The sequence below is a fragment of the Melospiza georgiana genome, chromosome 4, assembly GCF_028018845.1.
Source record: "Melospiza georgiana isolate bMelGeo1 chromosome 4, bMelGeo1.pri, whole genome shotgun sequence".
NCBI classification, from domain to species: domain Eukaryota; kingdom Metazoa; phylum Chordata; class Aves; order Passeriformes; family Passerellidae; genus Melospiza; species Melospiza georgiana.
Window position 1 is genome coordinate 46,109,133 of NC_080433.1, and position 23,493 is coordinate 46,132,625.

Consider the following 23,493-nt stretch of genomic DNA (forward strand, 5'->3'; position numbering starts at 1 on the left):
AGTTTAAAGATATATTCAGAGAAAAACACAATTAAATGAGAAATGTTTTGGAGTCTGAGATGTATATTTCAATATACTGAATCATGTAGTAGCTTTCTTACTATGCTCCTTAGAAATTATGTAAATAAACAGAAGAAATATGCTGTTTATTTTCCTACTGGCTCCAGTGCTTTTTTCTTTCTCCTCTTATTTATGATTTAAGGGAAGAGATAATGTCATTTTGCACATAAATATAGCCCAGAATACAGTAAGCACTATTTTTTAATTAGTCTTTTCAACACCTGAAAAATTTCTTCTATGAGTCAATATTTCAGCTCTATAAGAAGGCAAGCAAACTTCTCCTCTATTTGCTCTAAAAATCACACACAGCCAAAATTCACAAAGAAGACGAATACATCTTGGGAGACATTATTCCCACTTTTCATCCTTCTAACATGAGACAGTTCCTCTCACACAGAGTCCTGGCAAGCAAGCAGAGCAAATCAAAATTCATCTTGCCTTGTTTCAGTGTGTTGTTTCTAAACTACTCATCTAGGCTCCCTGTAAAAGCAGTAGAGGATGGTAACTGCAGGAGAAGAGGCATTGAGATCCATCCCGATTATATTAGGATGGATTAAGAGATGCCAGTCCCTCTCTGCTGGCTTTCAAAGGTAGGTGACTGAAGTGAGGTGAGGTGACTCAGTCCCAAGTGAGCAGCTCTCAGAAGTGACCAGGAGTCTGGAAGCCAGGATGTGGATGGGCACAGAGGGAGCAGACAGCCTGCTAACCTCTTACATGTTACACAGATGCCAGGAAAAATTAACTCACTATTTCCAGTGTCTCCTTAGCCTTTCCAGTACATCCTCCTCCCATAAAGTCCCTTTAATGGGATAGAGAAACTCATAAACAGAGGGGGCACAAAACACTGGGAATGCTGCATGCCTGCCAAGCCTTGCCTGGTGCCTGTGACCTGCACACAGCAGCAGTCCCCTTCCCATGTCAGAGACTGACTACAGCCCCAGGCTCTGACCAGTTTCTTCAGCTCCCACTGGTAGCCAGTGTCCTTACCATTGTTACTGAGCAGATGGACCAGCAGCACATGTGAGAGCACAGAGGACAGATTTAGGGCAAACATGTTTGAAAGAGTCCCTTTCTGTGCAGCTCTATTTTGAATGCAAGGAATATTTTATGCAAAGAGTATTTCATGCAAATGTATTTTAAGAAGAGCAAAAGATGGCTTTTTCTTCACTTCAGCAGAGATAATGATACTCATTCAATGTGATGGGAAGGAGACAGGGGAAATCAGGATTATCCCTGTTTGAACTGATCTCTCCCATCCCATAATGATGAATAGCAAATAACCAGATTGTTGAGGTTCTTGCCTGTCCAGGCAGCAATGTAAGGAACAGCTCCATGCCTACCTCATGTGTGGGGGATCCCCCAGATCTGGAATCTGCTCCACACTGTCAGCTACACCGGCCACAGCCCTGGGGAGATAGGGTTCCCACATCCTGTTTGGACATCAGAGTTGTTTCACATGCTTTTCAAGTCTATCACAACAGAGAAAGTCTCTTTCCTTTTGCTACCTTGAAACAGAGTGGGCATCTGTTTCTACATTTCTAATATGGAACCTCTTAGGCTGCCAGGACTGCATCAAAGACCCCAGGGCAAGAATTAATAGATAAGGGAGTGGACATCCTCAGGTCACCCACTAAGTGCTAACAAAACTTCCTTGGTCCTTTAATTTTGTTGGACAATACTAAATTGCACTGCAGTCAACTAAGAGGACTTTATTGTGGTATGTGTCTGCCATATGTTGAGAAGGGACTAGAAAGTAATGTCCAAATATCACAGCATTATGCTAAGCATTCCTATTTCATCTCAGCTCAGATGAACTGTCTGCTAAAATCCCTGCTGGCACATTGCCATTGACCCCATCCCATGGCTCCTCCTACCACTATGTTATATTGATTGTTTAATGATACTAAACTCAGGAAAAGTCTACCTTGTCAATATTGATTGAGACAAAGCACTCATGCCCATGCATAGGATTTGCATTTTCTTCCATAGTCTGCTGAGATTTACAGACATGCAAAAGGTATGCTGTGCTCACAGAGCAGGTTGCAACCTTTATACTCCATGCTTTTGCCTCTGGAATTATAGTTGCAATCTACAGAGAGCAGAGATTAATGCCAGACCCCTCCTATGATTTTGCCTTTTTTTTTTTTTTCCCTAGGGAAAGAAGAACTGTGTGGAACTGTTTGTGTCCCCACTGAACACGAAGCCAGGAATTTCTGAGGCGCTCCCATCTGAAGAAGTGCTGCGTTCCCTTAATATCAACATTTTGCATCAGAGTTTATCCCAGTTTGGAATAACAGAGGTCTCCCCTGAGGTTAGTTATCAATCTTCTAACCTGTATTATTTTGATACAGATTAGGCACTTACTTCCTTGGTCGTATTCCAGCTGAGGTTCTCAAGCATGAGGCAGAAAATGTATGGGCTTAGAGAGCATCACTAGTGTAAGGCAATTATCATAGAATCCTCAAATAGTGAGGCTTGAAAAGGATTTTAAAGATCACCTAGTTCCAACCCCTCTCCCATGGACTGCACCTTTCAATAGACCAGATTGCTCAGAGCCCCTCTCTGTTAAATTACTTTAGTAGTGCTTTATTAGGCTATTTAGCCTTTAACATCTGCATCCTCCTCACACAGATGAGCTACCATTGAAATCAGAGTCTAGATCCTAAGCATGCACTAATTGTCTTAAAGGAAATAGACATAAGGAATTCCAGTCTATTAATGGGGGTAGGAAGACATAACAATTTCAATAGAGAGATAAATGGAATGCAGATATTGTGTGTCACCATTACTGCCCATGGAACATTTGTCTGACATGATTTTGAAAAACTGAATCTGTACATTACACCTATGCTTCTTTTTATTTTTAGCATCATCAAGAGATTTATTTTCTTTATGTGCTCCAAAAAGAGGGTAAAAATAAAACTTTTAGCTATTATTTGTATTACTTCATCCATTTTTTGGAAGAAAAAAAATCCTTTTCCAAGTAGAGATAACATTGTCATCTCCACAGCTTGTCTGAGACATTATCAGTGAGATGGATATCTGATTCTGGGTCAACCATTTAAAATGTGCCCAGAAAATGAAAGAAAGTAAAAGCCTTAAGGGTAAAAAGCCAGTGAGCTCATGGACATGGCCATATCACACTGTGTTTTATTTAGCGTCTTACCTGAAGCTCTTACATACATATAAAGACCCTCAGAATGCAGTTTGGGGCCAAACCCCTTCAATCATGTTGTCAAGAATGAAGATTTTCAGTGGAAACTCCCAGTTTGGCAGAGGAAGTGTCCTTGTCCAAAAAAATGGGAAAAAAATTTAAGTACTCTGATGAGCTGTGTTTCCCTCCATGGATAAAAAGTTCCTGGTGTTTTTTATATCCAAAGCTGGGTTTGAGACACTGCTGTTTGAGCCATTGGGCTGTTATGCCTACCTGTATTTCTACTGATTGGAAATTGTTTATCTCACTTTAAGTATTCTAAGAATCTAGATGTCTTTGTTACAAAAAAAAAAAAAAAAAAAAAAGAAATATAAAACAAGGCAAATTCATGTTCTACTACAGCAACCTGCCACTATCAAAATTCAGATTCCCAAGTTTTTGCTGTTCTAATACAAAACATAGCAAAGCAGTGGTTTCCAAATAAATCAAGTCTTTATATCACCCATCAACAAACTGAGTGAAGCTTCCTTTAGGTCAGAATTTCCTTTTTATCTGAAGCACATGAGTCTGACAGTTGGATAGAGGCAATTATCTATTCCTAGTACTACAAATAACACTTGAGGTAGACATGGGGCAAGAACTTATATGAATAATATATGAATGGAGAAATGTCATCAAGCTGTGAAGAGATGCTGGAAAAAATCAAACCTTGAACTCAAAAGCTCATCTTGAGTTAGAGACATTTCAATAATCTAGAGTGTTCTGTTATATGAAAAAAAATATAGGTAATCATTTAAAACAGGATTATTAGAATGAAAGCTGTGCAGTCTCTAACTCCTAATAATGTTGGAGGCACAAGAGAGTATTTTAATATTTCAGTTGAGAGCAGATTATAACGCTAAGGCATTGATCCTGAAAAATAATGCAGCTTTACACTAATATGTAATACACTGATTACATATTCCTTGTGGATCTCAATAAATAGTTTACACATATAAGACTACAGAGAAAAGAACATCAAAAAACAACATACAGTCTTTACTTGGTCAGCTGCCAACCATTTATGTTCCCTCAACTTGCTCTAAGAACAAATTGCTCCAAACAAAGTAACAGCAAACCAAAACAAAACAGGCAAACCTTTGAAGGAAGGTATAATTATACAAAGCCTTACATAGCTGTGATGCATGATTTGCCCATTGTAAAATGCTGTGTGTGTGTGTGTACTGCTGAGCTACCAATCATGATTAAATCATGAGCTAAAATTATACACTCTTGTACCAAAAGTATGAATGCTTCACAAGCAGTATTGTATGTGCAATATCAGTGTATCTGTGCACAAAGGAAGCATTACTCTCATCTTTCTAGGTGGGTGGCAGACACAGAGATGTTAGGGCTGAAATTTCTCTCCTTTTTCAGCTGTATTTCAGTAAGAGCTGCCTAAGGCTTGAAAGCCTTCTGGCTCTCTCTCTATGGTAAACAAAAAAAGATATGTTTGACAGACAGTTCATCCCATCTGTGACACACCTCTCCTGAGATTGCTTTTTAACAAGGTTCAGTGTAAACTAGACTCCCAGAGGGTTAATGCTGTGGGAGATTATCCTGTCCAAAGAAATTTTACCACGATTATGTAGGAAAACCCACATGGAAAACTGCTCTGCTCAAAGTTTCAGCCCATACTATACCATAAACAGCAAAAGACCCAGTGGATGTCAGTACCTGGAACTACATTTCCATTCATTACAGAAATAACTTGCTTGTTCACATCTGCTGATGCATTGATCACTGCTTGATCTATTTTCAAGTAAATTGCTGGTCTCAGAATTATATCCCTGTTTCTTATTCTGCAATTGCTGAAAGAGCAGTTTCCCTATATGTCTTTCTGTAGGAACCATGAGAGTACTTAACTGCCTGGTGTAAAATGAGATGTGTACCAGTGGAAATGTGTAAATTTAAAGGTGTCTTTGCCATTTCAGGGGTCTAGGACAATGTCTATACCTTTCATATCCCCTTGATTTTCCAATGGCTTATCGTAGTTGCAGCATTTGTTTTTTTATTGCGGTCTAAAGTGGGATTTCAGACTGAGTTCTGCTCCATGGGATGTACCACAGTCAGGAGCAGAATTCTCCAGAACAAAGTACCAAATTGTGCATGATGGTAGGACTATATTCAATGACTTAGGCAGTCTGTTATTATGGTGTGGGAATCCTGGCGTCCTAAAGTCTTTAAATTGCTTGGATTTCATAATTTACTAGATTTCAGAATTTACTAGAAGAGAACTCGAAGTGATTTTGAATGACAAAAATAACTGAAGTTACACTACATAAGATAAGGATTACTATGTTTTGAGAGCCAAGCTAACTGCCAGTTGGAAATGTGTCACTGAAGGAGAAATTTCCAGAGTTCATACCAATATTATGCAATCCCAAAATGAAGCATTGCAGCCTCCTTGCACAAAGAGGTTGCCTTTGAAGTATGTGATATTAACATATTAGAGAAGAAATCAAAGGAAGCAATCATGCACTTAAAGTATACAGAAACTGTGAGTCGCTGTAAGGACAAGTGATCAAAACCAGTATCTTAGAAATTACAACAGCCTGGACTGATAGAGGCACCTGGGAAAAAGCAGGGCACAAGGACATGCTCCTGTGATCAGGCAAGGCAGCTGTAGTGTAAAACCTGCACGGTGCACCCAGAGCACCCAACAGAAACAGGAGCCCTGCAGGCTGCCAGTGTGGATGTGGAATCGCAGCACTTCATCACACATGTACCCAAAGTAGAGCCTTTGGGGTGTATTTTTCATGGGAGACATGGTTAAGTGGTTATTATCCAGTGTCCTGTGAGCCTGAGAGGTCACACACATTCCTACATGTTTTCACTGGGGGTGGAAATGATTTCTTGGCAGCCTTTCCTAATGTGCCTCAGCTAACATAGTTAAAATAGCAGAAAAAACAAAGCTATTCAGTGTGAACTTCCATGAACCCTTTTTGATCTTGAGCTCTACCCCCAGCTCCCTGTAAGCTTTCCTCTGAGCTCAGAACTACAGTTTGCTATGCTCTCATTAGTGTTCCAGCCCAAGAGACTAATTGGGGTTAACTGACCCAATTTGCAAATTCACCTATTTTCTACTGAAAATTTACCTTCTTTGGCAGGTCCTGATACTGCAGGAGAATCTTTCCATCTCAGATTTCACGCTGACTACTTAATGTCTATCTTGTTATTATCAAAAGTTGGCTGCTCATTTTACTTGCTTGTAGAAATACTCCACTGTTTTTCCCATAATAAGACCATAAAAGTCAGAATGGATTTTAGTATCTTTAAAAAAAAAAAAGTTTATAAAAATTGTTTAGAAAAAACACATTTGTTCCAGTTCCGTAGATACCCTTGTGTGCAGGCACTCTTCAGTAAGGTTAGTGATTGAATGCCATTGTAAGACTACATTTGATTCTTCCACACAGTGAATTATGCTGAATTCAAATAGTTTAAACTGACCTGGTTCATTCTGCCTGAAAAACTCACCTTATTGGAGACTCATTAGGGAATGGAAATGCTAGGAAATTATTCCTTCCTCCCTGTTTGCTCTAGGATCTGATGCTCCCTGAGCTACTGAAATTCCCTTGCCACTCCATCTGCTCTGATATTCCCCCACTTTTATTAGCTGCAGATCTTTGCAGATTATTTTGAGTATATCCTCAAGCCTATTCCTCAGAAACTATCTGAAGGACAAGAATCCTCTCATTTCTGCCTTGCATTTGGCCATCCTATTAGCTTTTTTCCTGAGTGTCAGCAATTTGTAGTGAGCGTGGCAGTTGCTATCCCTCTTATCAGTTTTCCCAGACAAAGGAACAAAGTTCTGAATGATCTGCAATTCCTTATCATGGGTGTGAGATGACTCAGTTACTGGAGGTCACAACTTCTTCTGTCATTAGGAAGCAGCTTAAGCAGTAATTTTGCTCTCCACCAGCTAGATCTGGGAGAGAGATTTACCTGAGTAGGTGAAGGTACTGCTAAAGTGTTTCAAAATGGTGTGTCAAGTATGTTTAAGTTGTGGTATACTTTTTTACAGCATTTGTTAGTATTCTTTGAACATTATTGTTAGAAAGACAAGTCAGGCAAAGACATGTCCTGAACACACATAGCAATAGACAGACGTTATAGAGATTAATTCTCTTAAAGTCTTCTCTTCTTTTATTCGCTTCAGTCTGTTATATGTATGAAGTCTATTATAAAATATTTTTAAAGTTTTGTAACATCATTGAATTAAAGTTTATATGTCTCTCATCCACTGTGACTAAAAATCCCATTAGCTTTTAATTTATTTTTAGTGTATTTGTCCATTCAGTAAAGAGGTATTAAACCATCCCATTTACTCAGTTACAAAAGGTCAGCATGGCCAATTCTCCTTTAGCTCCTGCTTTGTATCTAAATTTCCTCCTGAGAGATATGAAACACCGGAAAGCCATCAGGTAACCAACCCACTCTGGGTCAGACATTGAGTTCATAGCTTTTAGGCCACAGCTGCAGCTGCTGCTGTCACCATGGGATTCCCATGGAGCTCAACAGGAGCAGTCTTGGATGTGCAGCAGCTGCAGGTTTGGGCTCTGAGCCAGTATTGGGACCCAAGTCCTGTGCCATGAGCACAGCAGAATGACCTTGCTGTGCTGAGGTAGCAGATTGCACAGAGAGCTGTACCCCACTACAGTAGCCACAGTGTTTAAATATGTCTAGGAACAATTTTTGCAGAAATATTTGGTAAGGTTTCCAGGTTCTTTTTGAAAGCCCTGAGTTTTAAGTTGCTCATTAAACATCAGACTGACACTTTATAAGCCTTTTTAAACTGTTAATACCTGCAACATTTTAGAGCTGAGACCACGATGCATGTTTACACTAACACACAAATATACTAATTTTACAAGATTGGTTTCTATAGTTGTGCTGAAGGATTTCCATTCTGGTGCCCAGGACTGTTACTTCCAAAGAAAACTCTTCTTTATTACACTTTCAGTTCTAAAGCAGTCAACTCCCAGTTAAACACAAGCATTTCTTCAAGCAAGCAAGTCGTTGTAAATTAGCCATGCTACCAAATTTCTCTCAAAATGTTTGCATTTTGTGGTAATTGTATCTGTGAATTGTCTTGCATTGTCCTCTTTTCAAAACCAGCAGTGCCTAATGCTGTGCTGAAAGGAGGACCATGAGAACTATATCAGGATCCAGCGCCCAGCATTCTTTGTCAGCTTGTTCTCTTCCTCAGGCCATGAGCTCCCACTCCTCAGGAAGCTTTCCCACATGAATTCATCATCATCCAGACTTTCTGTGTGTGGGAGGCTAAAGAAGTTCGGTTTTGGGAGGCTTTGCCTTTTTGGAAGACAAAGTTGTCTTGATACATTAGCCGTGCAAAAGAGCAGGCTAATGGGTGGCTAAGCAAAAGTGTTGGAGCATCCCTGCTGTTCTACAGGCCCATTGAGCAGCCACTCATCTTTGTATGGAGGAACTCTTTCCTCTGTGATAACCTCTGTGATAAACACAACATCCCCAGAGAGGAGAAAAGGCCACATTGGGATGGGAAGAGAGCTCTGTATTTAAACTAGAGGTTTATTTAAAGCCATTAGAGAATTTCAGCAAGAGGGAAGCACAAAGACCTTGACCATTTACGATGGAAACCAGAATTTTAGAAAGTTGATTTAACTCAGTCTGAGAACTCTACTGAAAAGACACAATTAAGAAAATAAAAGCAAGTAGCTAAAAATTGGCAATGTCTACTGAACTGTGGTCCCAGAAGCATCAGACAACATACTTTATTCTAAATAATATATTGCAGTTAGACCAAGGGTGCATGTACTTTGTTTCTGCTACAAAATCTATATTTGAAAACATAGTGAAATTCTGGTAATTTGATATTCCAACCAAGTCCCACTGCTGCAATAAAGACAAAAATAAATGCTTTTGCAATCATTATTATTTCATAATTCCCAGGAGTTCCCTAGGAGTTCTGGAAATTTTAGTGTGCGCAGCTGTTACAGAAATGTTCTATCAGCAGGAAGCCAAAGATAATGAGATTAAGCATAATCAGAATTAGAGATAAACAGATAATGAGATTATTTTCAGCAAAATCAGTATTTTTTACATATTTGTGTGTGTAATCTAGAGGTGACAGTGTGAGGCCTTCCTGGCTCACGAAGGCAAACAGGCAAGTCACCTGCTCTTTGCTCCGTGTCAGGTGTAGACACTGGGAAGGCTGGCGTGTGCGTGCGGGGGCTGGAGATAAGCCCTGGGGAGAAGGGCAGGGCAAGCACTTCCCAAAGGCCGTGTGGGAGCACAGCCCTTTCACCTGAGCAGCCAGGTGGCTTCCCAGAGTGGTGCTGGGCCATGTTTGCTTTACCTTCAGGCAGCCTGTGCCGGCTGGGGACAGTTCCCGGGGCTGCAGATCCCGGCGCGGCGCTGGGAGCGCGGGGTGTGCCTGCTCCATGGACTGGGCGTGGGCAGGGGTGCCAATAGCAGCGCTCCAAGTCATGCCATGTGCTGTGGAATTTCAGCGCTGACAAAGCTGAGGAGAGTGATTAATGCCCAAGGAGAGCTATTTAATCTGCACATGCCACTCTATAACCTTTTTTTCTCTTTCTGTTTCTGTTTCATTGCTTAAAAAAGAAAAATGTTTTGCAAGGCCAGCACGAAGCAGACAAAATCTGGAGCAAAGAAGGATTTTATGCAGTTGTTATATTTCTCAGCATCTTTGTCATTCTAGTGACTTGTTTAATGGTAAGTTTCCCTTTTACCTTTATTTTGTTTTTATTTCATGCTTTTCTTAGTCTGAAGGATAGGGTCACAAATTCTTTACATGATGGGTGTTTTCTCAAGGCTAATAGAAACTCAACTCCGAGGTAAGAATTGGTCACTCTCGTAATGCTGGGAAACCAAAGTTTGAAGAATCACATTTCTTGATGCATTTTGAGTTGAATGAAGAATGTAACTAGAAGGAAGCTGAAGAAATAAATAACAGGTTCTTAAATCTACAGGATAACTGTGTAGGGACATGAGTGATGACTTCTCAACCTTCTTAGTTCCCAGGATCCCTGAAGTCCTCTTACCTGCCTTTATTTTAGTTTTATTCGATAGTAAAAGCAACACCACATTGATAGAATGTTGTCAGTGCACAGTTGTTAGAGTGTGTGTTGGTATTTGTGTATCAAATGCACAAATAATAAACTGAAATAACTAGTAGGAACATGAAGGAATAATAATATTTTTGAGCAGTTTTGCCATTCACATTGCATGAGCTCAGTGGCTAGGTTTCTGAGCATTAGGCACAATTCTAATATATTGAATATGAGAAGTGCAGTGGTCACACAGAAGATGAAGAACACTATACCACTACTGACTTTTGTAGCGTAATTTTTGCATTTTTTCCAATGTTGTATCTTATACATTTTCCTTCTTTAAATTGTGTGATACTTCTACAGTGCACACATACAAGTGCTAACTGAATTCTCTGACAATAGCCAGCATTTATGAACACACAGTATCCTGGGGTCTTTTTGAGATATTTTGCTCTCAAACACATTTAATTTTCTTTAACCACTTACAACCTTAAGATGGAAAGCATGTTTAATCTAAAGTTATTTAAAAATGTTCACAGTTATACAAATGTTCACAAAAATTTATAACAAAATGTTATTTCATCTTTTAAGGTCTCCCTAAGATTTGAAAAGTACTTGTTTTATCACAGGAAATTGTTGCTTTATTTAATTTCTACTTTCTTGTTGTCTCCATCTCTCCATGCCATTTCACTCAAAGGAGGAGGATAACTCTAGAAATCTCTTCTACTCTACTCTCTGTTTTGGAGAAGAGATATTTTGGTCATTACTGACTATTTAACTGGAAAAGTATAGAAAATGCTGGCTGTTCTTGTCCTGGTACCACACAATATTTTCATTAATGACCTGGAAAGCATCAACAATATTGGAAATTGAAAGCATTCTGTATGACAGTATCAGAACTTCAAATATTCTTCGGGTGCCAGAGAAAAGATGGGGAAGAACAACAATGCTGCTTGGCAGTGACAAGAGCTGTAATCATGTGCATCGATACAACGTAGGAGATATGTGGCAAAACAACAGTTCTGTAGGAAAGGTTCCAGCAGTATCACAGAACAGTATTACAGAAGTAGATAAGGAGACAAGCAACATCAATGTTGCAAAAATACACTTCTTACCCTGGGATATATAAATGAAGATATGATCTCTAAGATCTGAATTCAGCTCTGCTATGGTAATTTGGTTGTCATGTCTTACTCATTTTCTATTGTCTCTGTCCACCACATTTGCTTAAAATTTCAGGCAATTATAGGAGGAAGGAGATGCAAGAGTGATCAGAGACACAGAAGACATGAAATAATTGGTTTATTTGTGACAGGGAAAAGGAGCAAGCAGAAACATGATAGTTCTCAAACATGGAAAGATTTCAAAGGCTGTTGTAAGGAAGAAGATAATACTTTCTCCATTGGGGACTGGAAAAGAGAAAAATTTTTACAAGGTGATTTGGCTGACTCATTAGAAAGATCTTTGCTATCACATGTGTCACCAGACCCTGGATTGCATTGCTTGCGGAAGCTTGGGAGTTTTCCCCCATTAAGATTTTAGGCAAACATCTGATTTTAGGCAAACATCAGAAATAGTTGAAATAGGGTGTAGCTGAAGTTACACCCTATTTCAGGGTGTGAAGTTAGGGCAGAGGTCAATACTAGTAGACTCCTTGAATTCCTTTCAGATGGAATTGCTATTATTCTGTGGTCTTTTCTGCAGGGATTCCCCTTTCTGTTCCTCCCAGGTCCAACCTGTATCTTTACATGTGCTACTGTTTAAACTACAAATGGACACTGTCTCAGATTTTGCCAGGATCTGATAATATATGGGTATGTCCAATCTGTAAAGCTAACAAACAACTCATGTTTGTTTTTTATCCCATTTAATGTGTGTCAGAGTGGCAGATTGGGTTGGTCACTATATTTTTGGCCATTTTTGGATTTTTTTACTTTACTTTCATTAAAACTCTTATAGCCCTGTAACACTTTCTGAGGAAAAGTGTTAGTGTTTAGATCAAATGTTGTTGGTTAGATTTTTTTCATTTTCTGCTAGGGTCAAGCTATCTTTTTTTTCCTAGAGTCTTAATAATATATTATTAAATAGTATAATAAATAATACTTGTCCACATTTTAGAAGTCAAAACCATAATTCCTTAGGTCCTCAAGAAGTGAAACTATGTCAAAACATATTAGTGACAAGAAGGTATGGTGAGCATTGTCATGGCCATGAGTCTGCGAGCTGCTTATCTGATGGTTATCAGAAACAAACTACCTGAAAGCACTCACTAGAGAAAAAGACAGTAAAAATATTTCAAGTCCCTCTTTATTGGTACCAGTGCCCTTGCTTCACAGGTACCCCTGAGAGGACTTCTTTTTCTGCAAAATAATGGGAAAGAAATCTTATCCTAGTAATTCTAAACCCTTCAGAATGAACAGATGGTTTACCTAGCCAAGTCTTGTTTTTGTGTATTGCTAATGACATTAGGTCAGTTCCCAGTAAACCTCTAATACTAATCCTTGAACAAACAAACCCATCAGATATATCTAGCCATCACTGGAAAGCTAAGGAATGATAGATCTTTATGTGGTGCTAGCAGGGGCAACAACTGTCAAAGAATTAGCTTGCAGAGAAAAAAATGTTCTGGTCTAGGTTTTATCTTACTCAAGGATCCAAATCAAGTGCTTTACAGGAACAGATAAAGCAAAGTGGAAAGTACAAGGGTATCTGCAGAGACCTTCAAAAAACTGTGTAAGTGCCTTCCATCTCCACTCGCAATATTTACAATTCTTATAAATGTCATAGCTGCTAAGGCATGTTTTGAAAATGGAACAGCTATAGCTCAGAAATTGTTTTTTGTATTGCCCTCCAAAGAAATAAGATATGTTAAACAGGTGTAGCATGGGTACCTCTGGAGTGACATTACTGAGCACAAGCCACCTGCCTGCCCTCACCAAGCCAGGGTTCAGCAACATCAGTGTAGAGTTTGATGGAAGAAGATCAGTACAACTTCTGCTTTTGTTGCACATTCCAGATGTTCACATTCATAACCAATATGTGGACAGGTAATCCTGGTATTACAGTGTGTTCAGAAATCAATTTCTTGGTGATTGTAAAACACACTTTTCTGAACAGATGGTTAAATAACTTCATAGGCCACTCATCACTTCAGCTTTATTTCAGAATAGTTAATGTTTCTCTCAGGATATTGGAGCCTCTCCCTACCTGGAGGAGTATTTCAGAGTAATGGCAGCCTACTGTTAACAAAGTGACCTAGTAAAGTTACCCTGTTCAACCACCAGCTCTATGCCAGATGAGTAAGGGCTTCTAAAACATCTGCTCTAAAACAAATTGAGGCTGCTGTAATTAGAGACTTGTATCTGGCTAAATCATAAACATCTATTTTATTTTGTGTCATTGTCTCTTGTGTTAAAATGCTTAAAATTTCTTCTACAGTTACTGTATTTATTAGTATTTCCTTCTTCACAATATCTTCTGAAACTAATCTCCATTCTGTGTTATTTGCTCTTTAAATAATACTACTGCAGGTATTGCAAATAAGTACTAACTCACAGTGAGAACTGTTAAAATCCCTGCTGCCCACGTGTACACTGCAGTTTATGTAATGGAAATGCTTATTTTGTTGTGGGAAATGCTGTGTAACACAACTTGTGACTTACCTTCTAGGAATGAAAGTCACCTATGGCAATCTTCTCCAGCATTTGTGATACCTTCCTTGCCTTGTTTACCAGGCAATTGAGATTGAGCTGTCCTCTTTATTTCTGTAGGTTCTGTACAGATTAAAGGAGAAGATCCAGTTGTCACTAAGGCAAGAGAAGGAAAAGAAGCAGGAGATCCACCTGTCACCCCTTCCCCTGCAGACATCTCAGACTGAGTACAAGACCAGCAACAGCATGGTCCAGCCTCAACAGGCTCCAAAGGTTATCAATGTTATAGTGGACCCTCAAGGCCAATGTGTTCCTGAGCTTAAACCTCCCCTGTGTGCCAGCCCATCTCCTTTCAGAATGAAACCTGTGGGACTCCAGGAAAGGTAGGATGGTGCCTGGTGTGCTCAGGATTAATTCTACTTTTTCATACTTATCCTTCATGATTTCATATGTTTCTCTTCTGTCAATGAATGGGAGACTTTGCCATAGGGACATCTGAGAAATGGGATTTTGGTGTGTTAACATCTATCTCACAGGTATTCTCTCCTTTTCTTTACATATGACCAAAGATTCAGGTCACATGAAAATGTTCAGGTTTAGGCTGAGATTAACTACATTAGTGGCATTCTTTTTCCCGATTATATTTTTCCCATACTCCAAAGAAATAATTTTTTTATTTTTCATTGGTTTTGCCTGTTTTGATCCTGGAGATCCTGAAAGAGAGTTCAAGGGCTGGTTATGTATTGTCAGCAAAGGACATTCTCATTCTCAGGGAGTCCCTAGCACCTGGAAAACTTAGAAGTATTTACACCAACTGAGTGCATTTAGCAATCTTATACAGTGTTTCCATTATCACCTTTGGACATATTTTTTCCTTAAATGCAGCTTTTCGTGGTGGTCAGGATACTGTGCAAAGTCTACAGGCTTTACTAAAAGGAAGAAGTGATGAGTAATGAAACCAACTCTTGTGTGCAGTTCCTCAGAAATGCTTGGGCACCAAACCCTGCCATTGATTGCGCCTTTCAAAACTGGGCCAGTGCTCTTTTTATAAAACTAGTTATTCTTCACATAAGAGAATGCACACTGACATCTGTCTCTCCTCCGTTAGAAACCTGTATAATTTCTTGTCTGATGGCTGCAGGCTGCTTTCATAAAGCATCAGTGCTCTGAATAGCTCACATAGCATGCAGCTGTGCAAGTGAACTCTGCTGCCCCGGCACAGACGATAAATGAAAGAACAGACATGCAGAGACCAAGCAGAGCCTCATCTGTGAGGGATCTCAGCTGAGCTGTAACCCTGATTCAGCTTCAGCCATGGGGATTTCAGTGGCAGAGATTTTATCAATGGATTTATGACAGACAGAGCTCAGGGAGGGGGATTGATTCTTCTGTGACTGAAAGAGGCTTAAAGGCAAAGCTGTCATAAAATATGTAGTGATATCACTGCAAAAAAAAAAAAAAGTAATGGAGGAAGCAAGTAAATACATTTTGATAGTTTCTCTCATTCCAGAAGAGCCTTAAAATAAACCCAAAAGCATAAGAATCACATAGCTAATTTATAATACTTAATATCTAACACAGCATATGCAATACTTGAGAGGGATCGAGGGAAAGGAATTTGCAGAGAGATTTCATACCTAAGGACAAGAAACTTTTTGTACATAAGGAGAAGAAAGTTTTCCATTTCTCAAGCAAAGAAAGTAAAACCCATTGATTTAGGATATTAAGTTCCACTACAGATAGGAATTTTACATTTAATTCTCCTCAACCTAATTGCATCCTTTGGAATGACAAAGTTCTGAGTCAGATTTGACAAAATGGACAGCTGAGATACAAAGAGAAAAAACTAAACCTGATGTTTGACCAAATAAACTAGACATTTAGGTTATCACTAAGAAAAAAGAAGTTAAAGGAATTGAGCACTTCAGTTTCTACTGTAAAAGAACACTAACAGACTTGTGAAAAAGCGAAATCCATTGTGATAACATCCCATTGTGCAGCTCTTTTTTGCCATGTTTAACAGACTCTATCAGCCCAAGTCCATTCCTAAGAAATGGTTGTTTATTTCAAGCTCAATGTACAAAGGTCTGAGGGAGAGAACTTTAGGGAATAGTTTATCTTCTGTTCCTCTGACATAAGCAGCTATTATTATGTCTATTTCTTATTTATTTACTATAACCTTGACTATGAACAAATCTGTATGCGCTCTAACGCTCAGCAGTGTTGGAAGCAAAAAGTAATAATGCACTGACACGTTCTGCCTCAGATTTTATCTAGTGACTAGATAACTGGTCAGTTGAAAACTCCTCTCCACTTTTCTGCCCCAAAAAACCCTTGCACTAGGCAGCCTCGGGCCATCCTCATTACCTTTGGGAGGATGGACCTTACAGTATGGATCTGCCCACTGCAAACCATGCTCAAAACAGTCTACTGGCAGCCCTTCTTCTCTTAGGATGGAGTGAATCAAACCTGGAGGTCCTGTACTACTCATGGCACAGCTTTAGGGCACCCTTTCAATAATTTTTGCTATGCTGATTTTGGTTTCTGCCTGGGGAAGAAGCTCTTGGCAGGCTAGAGTGGATATGGGGGCTCCTTGACAAAATTAGCATGGAGATTCCTTTGGTCACATGGTTTGGCAGTGGTTCCTGAGCTGTATTTTCTAACCATCCAGACTACTCCCTGGTTTGATTCCTTACGAGCGATCCATAGTCCTGAAATGTGTCCTGTGATCCAGACCAAACTGTTCCTGGTTTGGGCCACGGTTCATTGATTTCTCTTTGAGCACATAGTGAGCTGTGCATAGTGGGAAGTCTGTGACAATCTCTCTGAAGGATGGGACAGAAAAGTCGGATAATGCAACCTGATCTAGTTGAAGATGTCTCTGCTCATTGTAGGGGGTTTTGTTTAGATGACCTTAATAGATCCCTTCTAGACAAAACTATTCCATTAATCTGTGCCTGCCTCTCAAGTTCTCTTTCCTTTGTACACTAGGTCCTGCTTTGAGGAACATACCCTCGGCAGGACAAGGGGTGGTGATTTTAAACTAAAGGAGGGTAGATTTAGATTAGATATAAGGAAGATTTATTTTGCAATGAGAATGAAACACTGGCACAGTGTGCCCAGGGAGGTAGCTGATGCCCCATCCCTGGAAACATTCATGGTCAGATTGGACAGGGCTCTGAGCAACGTGATCTAATTGAAGCTGTCTCTGCCCATGGCAGGGGAATGGGACTATGTGACCTTTAAAGGTCCCTTCTATCCCAAACTATTTTATGATTCTATGATCTAAATGCAAAAATATAGCGGAACTGATTTTTCACAAAGCACCACATCAGCCTCTGGCTCTCTGAACTTTTCCATTTTTATTTGGAATAGCACTGGCCAGTAGAGAGGCAAAAAAATTGTTAATGGACTACTGTGCATGGATAAAAATATTTCTGGGAGTTTGTCCAGCTTCTTAAAACATGTTGTGCTTCTGAATACTTGAGCTAAGTCCATGAACATATTTTTCTGTGTATGTGGAAATGCTGTTACTCAGCTGTTTCTATAAGACACAGCTTCCCGGCAGATTATTTGCACTATCAAATGTGTGAGATGCCGCAGTTTTTCTGCCGCCTACGCAGACGCGGCGGGGCCGGTGCCTTGCGGGATGCGGCTGTGCCGGAGCGCGGGGACAGTGACACCTGGAGCCGGCGGGCGGCTGGGGACAGTGACACCTGGAGCCGGCGGGCGGCGCGGGGACAGTGACACCTGGAGCCGGCGGGCAGCGCGGGGACAGTGACAGCTAGAGCCGGCGGGCAGCGCGGGGACAGTGACACCTGGAGCCGGCGGGCAGCGCGGAGACAGTGACACCTAGAGCCGGCAGGCAGCGTGAGGACAGTGACACCTGGAGCCGGCGGGCGGCGCGGGGACAGTGACACCTGGAGCCGGCGGGCAGCGCGGGGACAGTGACACCTGGAGCCGGCGGGCGGCTCGGGGACAGTGACACCTGGAGCCGGCGGGCGGTGTGGGGACAGTGACACCTGGAGCCGGCGGGCAGCGCTGGGACAGTGACACCTGGAGCCGGCGGGCGGCGCAGGGACAGTGACACCTGGAGCCGGCGGGCGGCTCGGGGACAGTGACACCTGGAGCCGGCGGGCGGCGCGGGGACAGTGACACCTGGAGCCGGCGGGCAGCGCGGTCACCCTGCGGCTCCCGCAGCTCCCGCGGCCGGGCAGGCGCTCGCACAGCCGGGATTGACCGGCACGGCGGCCGCGGGAGGCGAGGCTGCTCCCGTGCTCCGTGCTCCGCTCCCGTGAGACTCCCCCGGAGCGCTGCATCCAGCCCCAGTGCCCCCAGCGTGAGAAGGACTCTGAGCTGTTGGAGCAAGGCAATGATCAGGCGGCTGCAGCTCCTCTCCCATGAGGACAGGCTGAGGGAGTTGGGGTTGTTCCGGCTGGAGAAGAGGAGGCTCCAGGGAGACCTTACTGCAGCCTCTTGATACTCGAATAGGGCCTATAAAAAAGATGGGGGCAAACTTTCTGTTCAGGCATGTTGCAATAGGATAAGGGCAAGTGGCTTCAAACTGAAGGAGGCTAGGTTTAGATTAGTTACAAGGAAGTAGTTTTTGAACATTTGAGGTCAGGTTGAACAGGACTCTAAACAACCTATTCTAATTGAAGCTTTCCTTATCCATGGAAAGTGAGTGGGACTAGATGACCCTTAAAGGTCTTTTCCAACTCAAGCTATTCTCTGATTCTGTGATTTTCCTAGATGCTGCTCATGGATGTATGCTCACATGCAGCATGTAGTTTGGAAAGTGGTGGCCAAGAGTAGAGGGTGGACTCAAGGTGTGGAGGTGACGGGGCTGTCAGAACAGAGGCACTGTCCCCTTTCTATTACAATTGCTGAGGCAGGCCAGTGAAGGGCTATTTCTTCACAGCCTCTGTGCATCTCCTGGATCATTCAGTGCAGAATGCTTTGAAGTTGTTTTCTTTTCGTGTGCCCACAACTGCTGCTCCTTTGCAGCAAAGACCTTCTCCCCTGGCAGCTCACATTGTTCTGTCACTGACCAAAGGAGCAGGAGAGCTGCTGTTCTCCTGTGGCTGTCTTTGGTGATGAGCTGTCACAGTATCACAGTGCCAACACCTGACTTTCAGATGCAAATAATTGTTTTCTCTTCCATAAGCACATCTATGAATACTGCATCAGTGTTTACTTTTCTACTTAGGCTTTCATAGGTTTATATGAATAATATATACTCTTCCTTCAGCAGAATAATGTTTCCTTTTATTCTGTTTCTGGGCCCAAAATTCATGTTGATATGAATGGTCCCAGCCAAAAGCAGAATCTGGTGAAGTGGAATGTGGTATTTTAGATTTCATTCTGACATATCAAGCATTGAAAATTCTTAGTGCAAGCAGTGAGTTGTTAAATTACAATCATGTTAGATATAAATACAAGTGTTACAACACCAGCACAGACAACAGGGTTTACATTTTCTGCGGCCACTGCGGCTGTGAGTTTTAGTTCCAGTGTTGTTTGTGACTAAGACAACTGCATTTCAACTAACTAGTGGACAATATGATGTTTTGTTCAAATTAGTTACTGGGCAAAGATACATGGAAGAAAAGAAAATGTGGAAAATGTCTCCTCTACTGTGTGTTGAAAACAAACAGTGTTTTGGAAAAATTTCTCAAGCATTTGTATTCCATTCTAACCACAAAATCCTAAAACTGGCTATTATATTTAAGTAATCAGAGGGGAAAATCACAGCTCTGTGTTTTCTTAGTCTTTTACATATTCATCAGAAACTTATTCTGTCTAAAAGGAAGAGCTCCTTATGATCACTATCAGAATGCCAGGGGTTTGCAGGACTCTTATTCAGAACAGGTAGTATTTTACATGTGCCTTGTGCTGATTTTTTTTCCCCTGCAAATATACACAAGAGAGTGAAGATGATGACAGAAAACAGTTTGGCAAATAAAGCAAAAAGCCAGCAGATAAGTGAAATAACAAACCATTTTAAAATGTGAAATAAAATAATTATGCAATGGTATAGAGAAACATCTGTGACACAGGAAAATAGAAGATACTCTGTGAAAAGGAAGAGCCAGCAAGAGCAAAACTTGGAGGGGAGAGGGCTGCTCACAGGCATCATTCAGCAGAATGTGCAACCAATTCTGCAACCTCTATGCAAAATCAGTAGGCATCAGCATGGAGAACAGTATGGGGACAATCACCTGAATCAATCAATTATTGCTCTCTAAAAACATAACAGATGAGTGAAATTTGGCTTGAACTCTGACTGTGAGAACTCTGTGTGATGTTACTTTTCCCCACAAAGCAGAGCAATGCTATGCCATAGCTGATAGACTCTCCTCAGTGAGATTTCTCTTACTGTCCTGAAGGTCCCTGTAAACTGGCGGCAGAATTCTTTCACCAGTTCTAAAAAGTGTTCAGTAGACATGCAGTGAGTACAGCTCCCTGTAAGTATAATGAAACAAAGTTAATATAACATGCATTATAAAGCTAAGTGCACTTCTCTGTCCACTTCCTTGTAACATGAGAAAGAGAGATATTCTAGTGGGAAAGAAAGGCAATATATTTCTTTATAATATGAAAAAAAAAAGATTCAGATAACCCATAGGAGTCTGTGGAACTCAGTGCCAAAAGGTAAATTTTTAAATAGGAATGTATTAGCAAAAAGTGCACGCACAAATAATGAGAGCAATTATTATTCTCTTTCTGTCTTCACCATCCTTCCTCAGAAACATCTTGTATTTTACATCTTTACAAAGAAAATCTTGTATAATTTAGGGTTCAGGTTTGGAGGTGGAAACAAATTGCTTTTAATATTGAAAAGTATTCTCTTTTATTACTCATTCTGCATAGAGACACAAATTATTAAACTATAGCTTCAGCGTCTTAGGCAATTTCTGTACACTGTAAATTGCCATCTGGATGACAAATACCACAGATGACAAATACCACAAAAACTAACTCTAATACCTGTTTTCCTTATTTTATAAAGGCAGCATTCATTAAAATGAATCATTATCTTAGCAATACAGTATCCTGAATAAAACCTCATAAGAAACATTGGAGCCAGGGTAAAGAACCTGATGTGCTCTTTTCTTCATTAATATAACCTCACCTGCACCTCAGGATATCACTGTTCAACCACATCTCTGCTGTAATAGATGAGAAAAATTTCCAACAATTCTCTCTGTTCTGATTTTTAGATCACAGAGCACAGTTGCTGCAAATACAGTTATGGTGTTGCTGATCCATTATGATTTTACAAAACTCCATTGAGTCATAATTTCAAGTAATGCTCAGAGGGTAGCACCTTGCACTTGGGCTACTGTAAACATGCCAGATTTTGTAGTTTATTGCACAAACATGGGAACTTACTTAACATATTTACAGGAAGGGGCCTTGGATTTCCTGGCTAAAATAAAGTAGCTTTGCATAGATTTGGAGGATAAATTTTCCCTATTGTGTGGCGCTGAATATGCTTTCTGCATTCTTCATTTAAATAGTAGGGATTGTTTTAGGAAAATGTCAGTGTAATTGTTTGAAGCAAAGCTATGTGCCAACATGGAAATGCAAGCTGTGGAATGGTTTTAAGGTGATATCCTATCAGAAGGAATTTGCAAAGCACCAGGCACCAGTAAACTGAGTTTGAGGTGGGAGGCAGGAATTTCTGTGCTCTGATCTGTCTCTTCTACCATCTCCTTGGAGCACTTTGGGCATGGCATATAAATCTCCAGACATATTCCTAACTACTGGATTGAGGATGGCTGGATGTTGTGTCCATCTGAAGAGATGTAACAAAGATAAGAACAGTAGAAGTCCTACTTGCTACTATTTGTTCACATCATTTAAGAAGAGTGAGAGAATACAATTACCACCCCCTCATACACACACTTTCTGAAAGATCTAAAAATACATTTCTCTCATTTGGCACCTATATTCCATTCTGGTCTGTAAGATCATAGAATCATAAAATGGCTTGGGTTGGAAGGGACTTTGAAAGAGATCGAGTTCCAGCCCCACTGTCAAGAGCAGGGTCACTTTCCACTTGGTCAGGTTGCTCAAAATCCCATCCAGCCTGACCATGAACACCTCCAGGGGTGGGCATCCTCTTATAAATTCAATGTACCCAGATACACTTATAGCACTAAGGCTGCGTAGCAGAGATTGGTTTGTGTCCATATTGCTAAGCTCTCTGCCTCTAGAGAAGCAGGGCCTGGATGCCGACTTCCTCCTGGGAATGGTTTGTGATGTGCTCATTCCCAAACCATAAATTGCTTTGGAGTGCTCTTGTTGTCACAGGCTAAAAAAAAACCAGGGCCGCAATGATTGTTATGTAGCACTGTCATTCAGTGCCTGGGATTGTTTCCCTGGCACTGTGATGTTTATTTGCAAGATGTAGCTTGCACGTGTAGTGTGCAGTGGGTGTGCAAGGGGACCAATCCTGATTGAAGCAGTTGCTTATTGCCTTTTGGGTAGTTGTCTTTTCAGTGCAGGGTCTCCCTGCATTGTGGCTTCCCTCCTTCTCAGGCCATCTCAATTAGCTGAAAGCCACGCTGATTTCTGGCTCCTGAAGTCTGGGTGAAGAGTAAAAGCAAGGACCTTGGGCTACCTGGGCTACTGAGGTGGGAGAAACTACTCTAAGTAATGGGGAGCGTGAGATGGGATCCAGCTTCCAGGGTCTGCTGCTCAATGCCCAAGGGGTCTGTGCTGGCACGTGGATTCATCACTAGAGAGAGAAAAATGCTGTGCCCCCAGCCTGCATTTGTGGAACATTTCTGTGAGTGCACAGAAACACTAAAACTTTCTGCAAGTGCCAGATCTTTGAGCTGCATGAACGTCTGTTCTGTCCAACCCATTACAGACGTCTTTGCTTATCTGCAGTGTAGGAAGAGGGCAGGAATGTGAATTGTCCCCTTTCTCTGGAGAGGAAGTGAACTCAGTCACCAGCCTAACAAAGACCCTCTAAAACCTGTATTTTAACTATTTGACTCCTGGCTGGTTGAGAAGCTGTTTTGATTGTGTTTAGAGCTCTTTGAAGCATAACTCTGTGGGAGTTGTAATCTCAATAAATAAACACAAATAACTCTGTACCATTGCCCAAACTTACACCCACAGTTCATTTCCCCGTGTCTGTGGCACATCTTAAAATTACTTCAGATTAGTGTGGGTGGGTTTCCACTCCTATTTCCATCTCTGGTTTCAATTGTCCCACATCCCTATTTTCTTCCCTTGCAAAAAATAAGCTTTCCAAGGCACATGACTCTCACTTTTGGGAGTGGTTAATTTAGGCAAATTAGCCTACCCTTGTTTAGAGAAATTCTTGTGATGCAGCTTCATGGCTCTCTGCTCTCATGTACAGAGGAATGCTCTGTTTAGCATATGCACTCTGTGCTTACCCTTGGTTTTGCCTTTACTGTCCTCTGGGGTTTAGTCAGGAATTTTATGATAATTTTATTGTATTCCCAGATCTCTCTTCTGGCGTTTATTCTTGTTACTCCAGTTGCTACTGGTTTTAGCT

At 41.0% G+C, this 23,493-nt stretch overlaps 1 protein-coding gene across 3 annotated transcripts in view; it reads left to right on the forward strand.

Moving 5' to 3' along the window:
* The window catches only part of PTPRR (protein tyrosine phosphatase receptor type R), a 139,624-nt gene that overhangs the window by 71,332 nt on the left and 44,799 nt on the right, over nt 1-23,493 (forward strand). For all 3 annotated transcript variants that reach the window (XM_058022920.1, XM_058022921.1, XM_058022922.1), the window contains exons 4-6: nt 2,216-2,371; nt 9,857-9,967; nt 14,076-14,338. In XM_058022920.1, the coding sequence (XP_057878903.1) occupies nt 2,216-2,371; nt 9,857-9,967; nt 14,076-14,338 (530 nt within the window). The remainder of the gene's footprint in view (nt 1-2,215; nt 2,372-9,856; nt 9,968-14,075; nt 14,339-23,493) is intronic.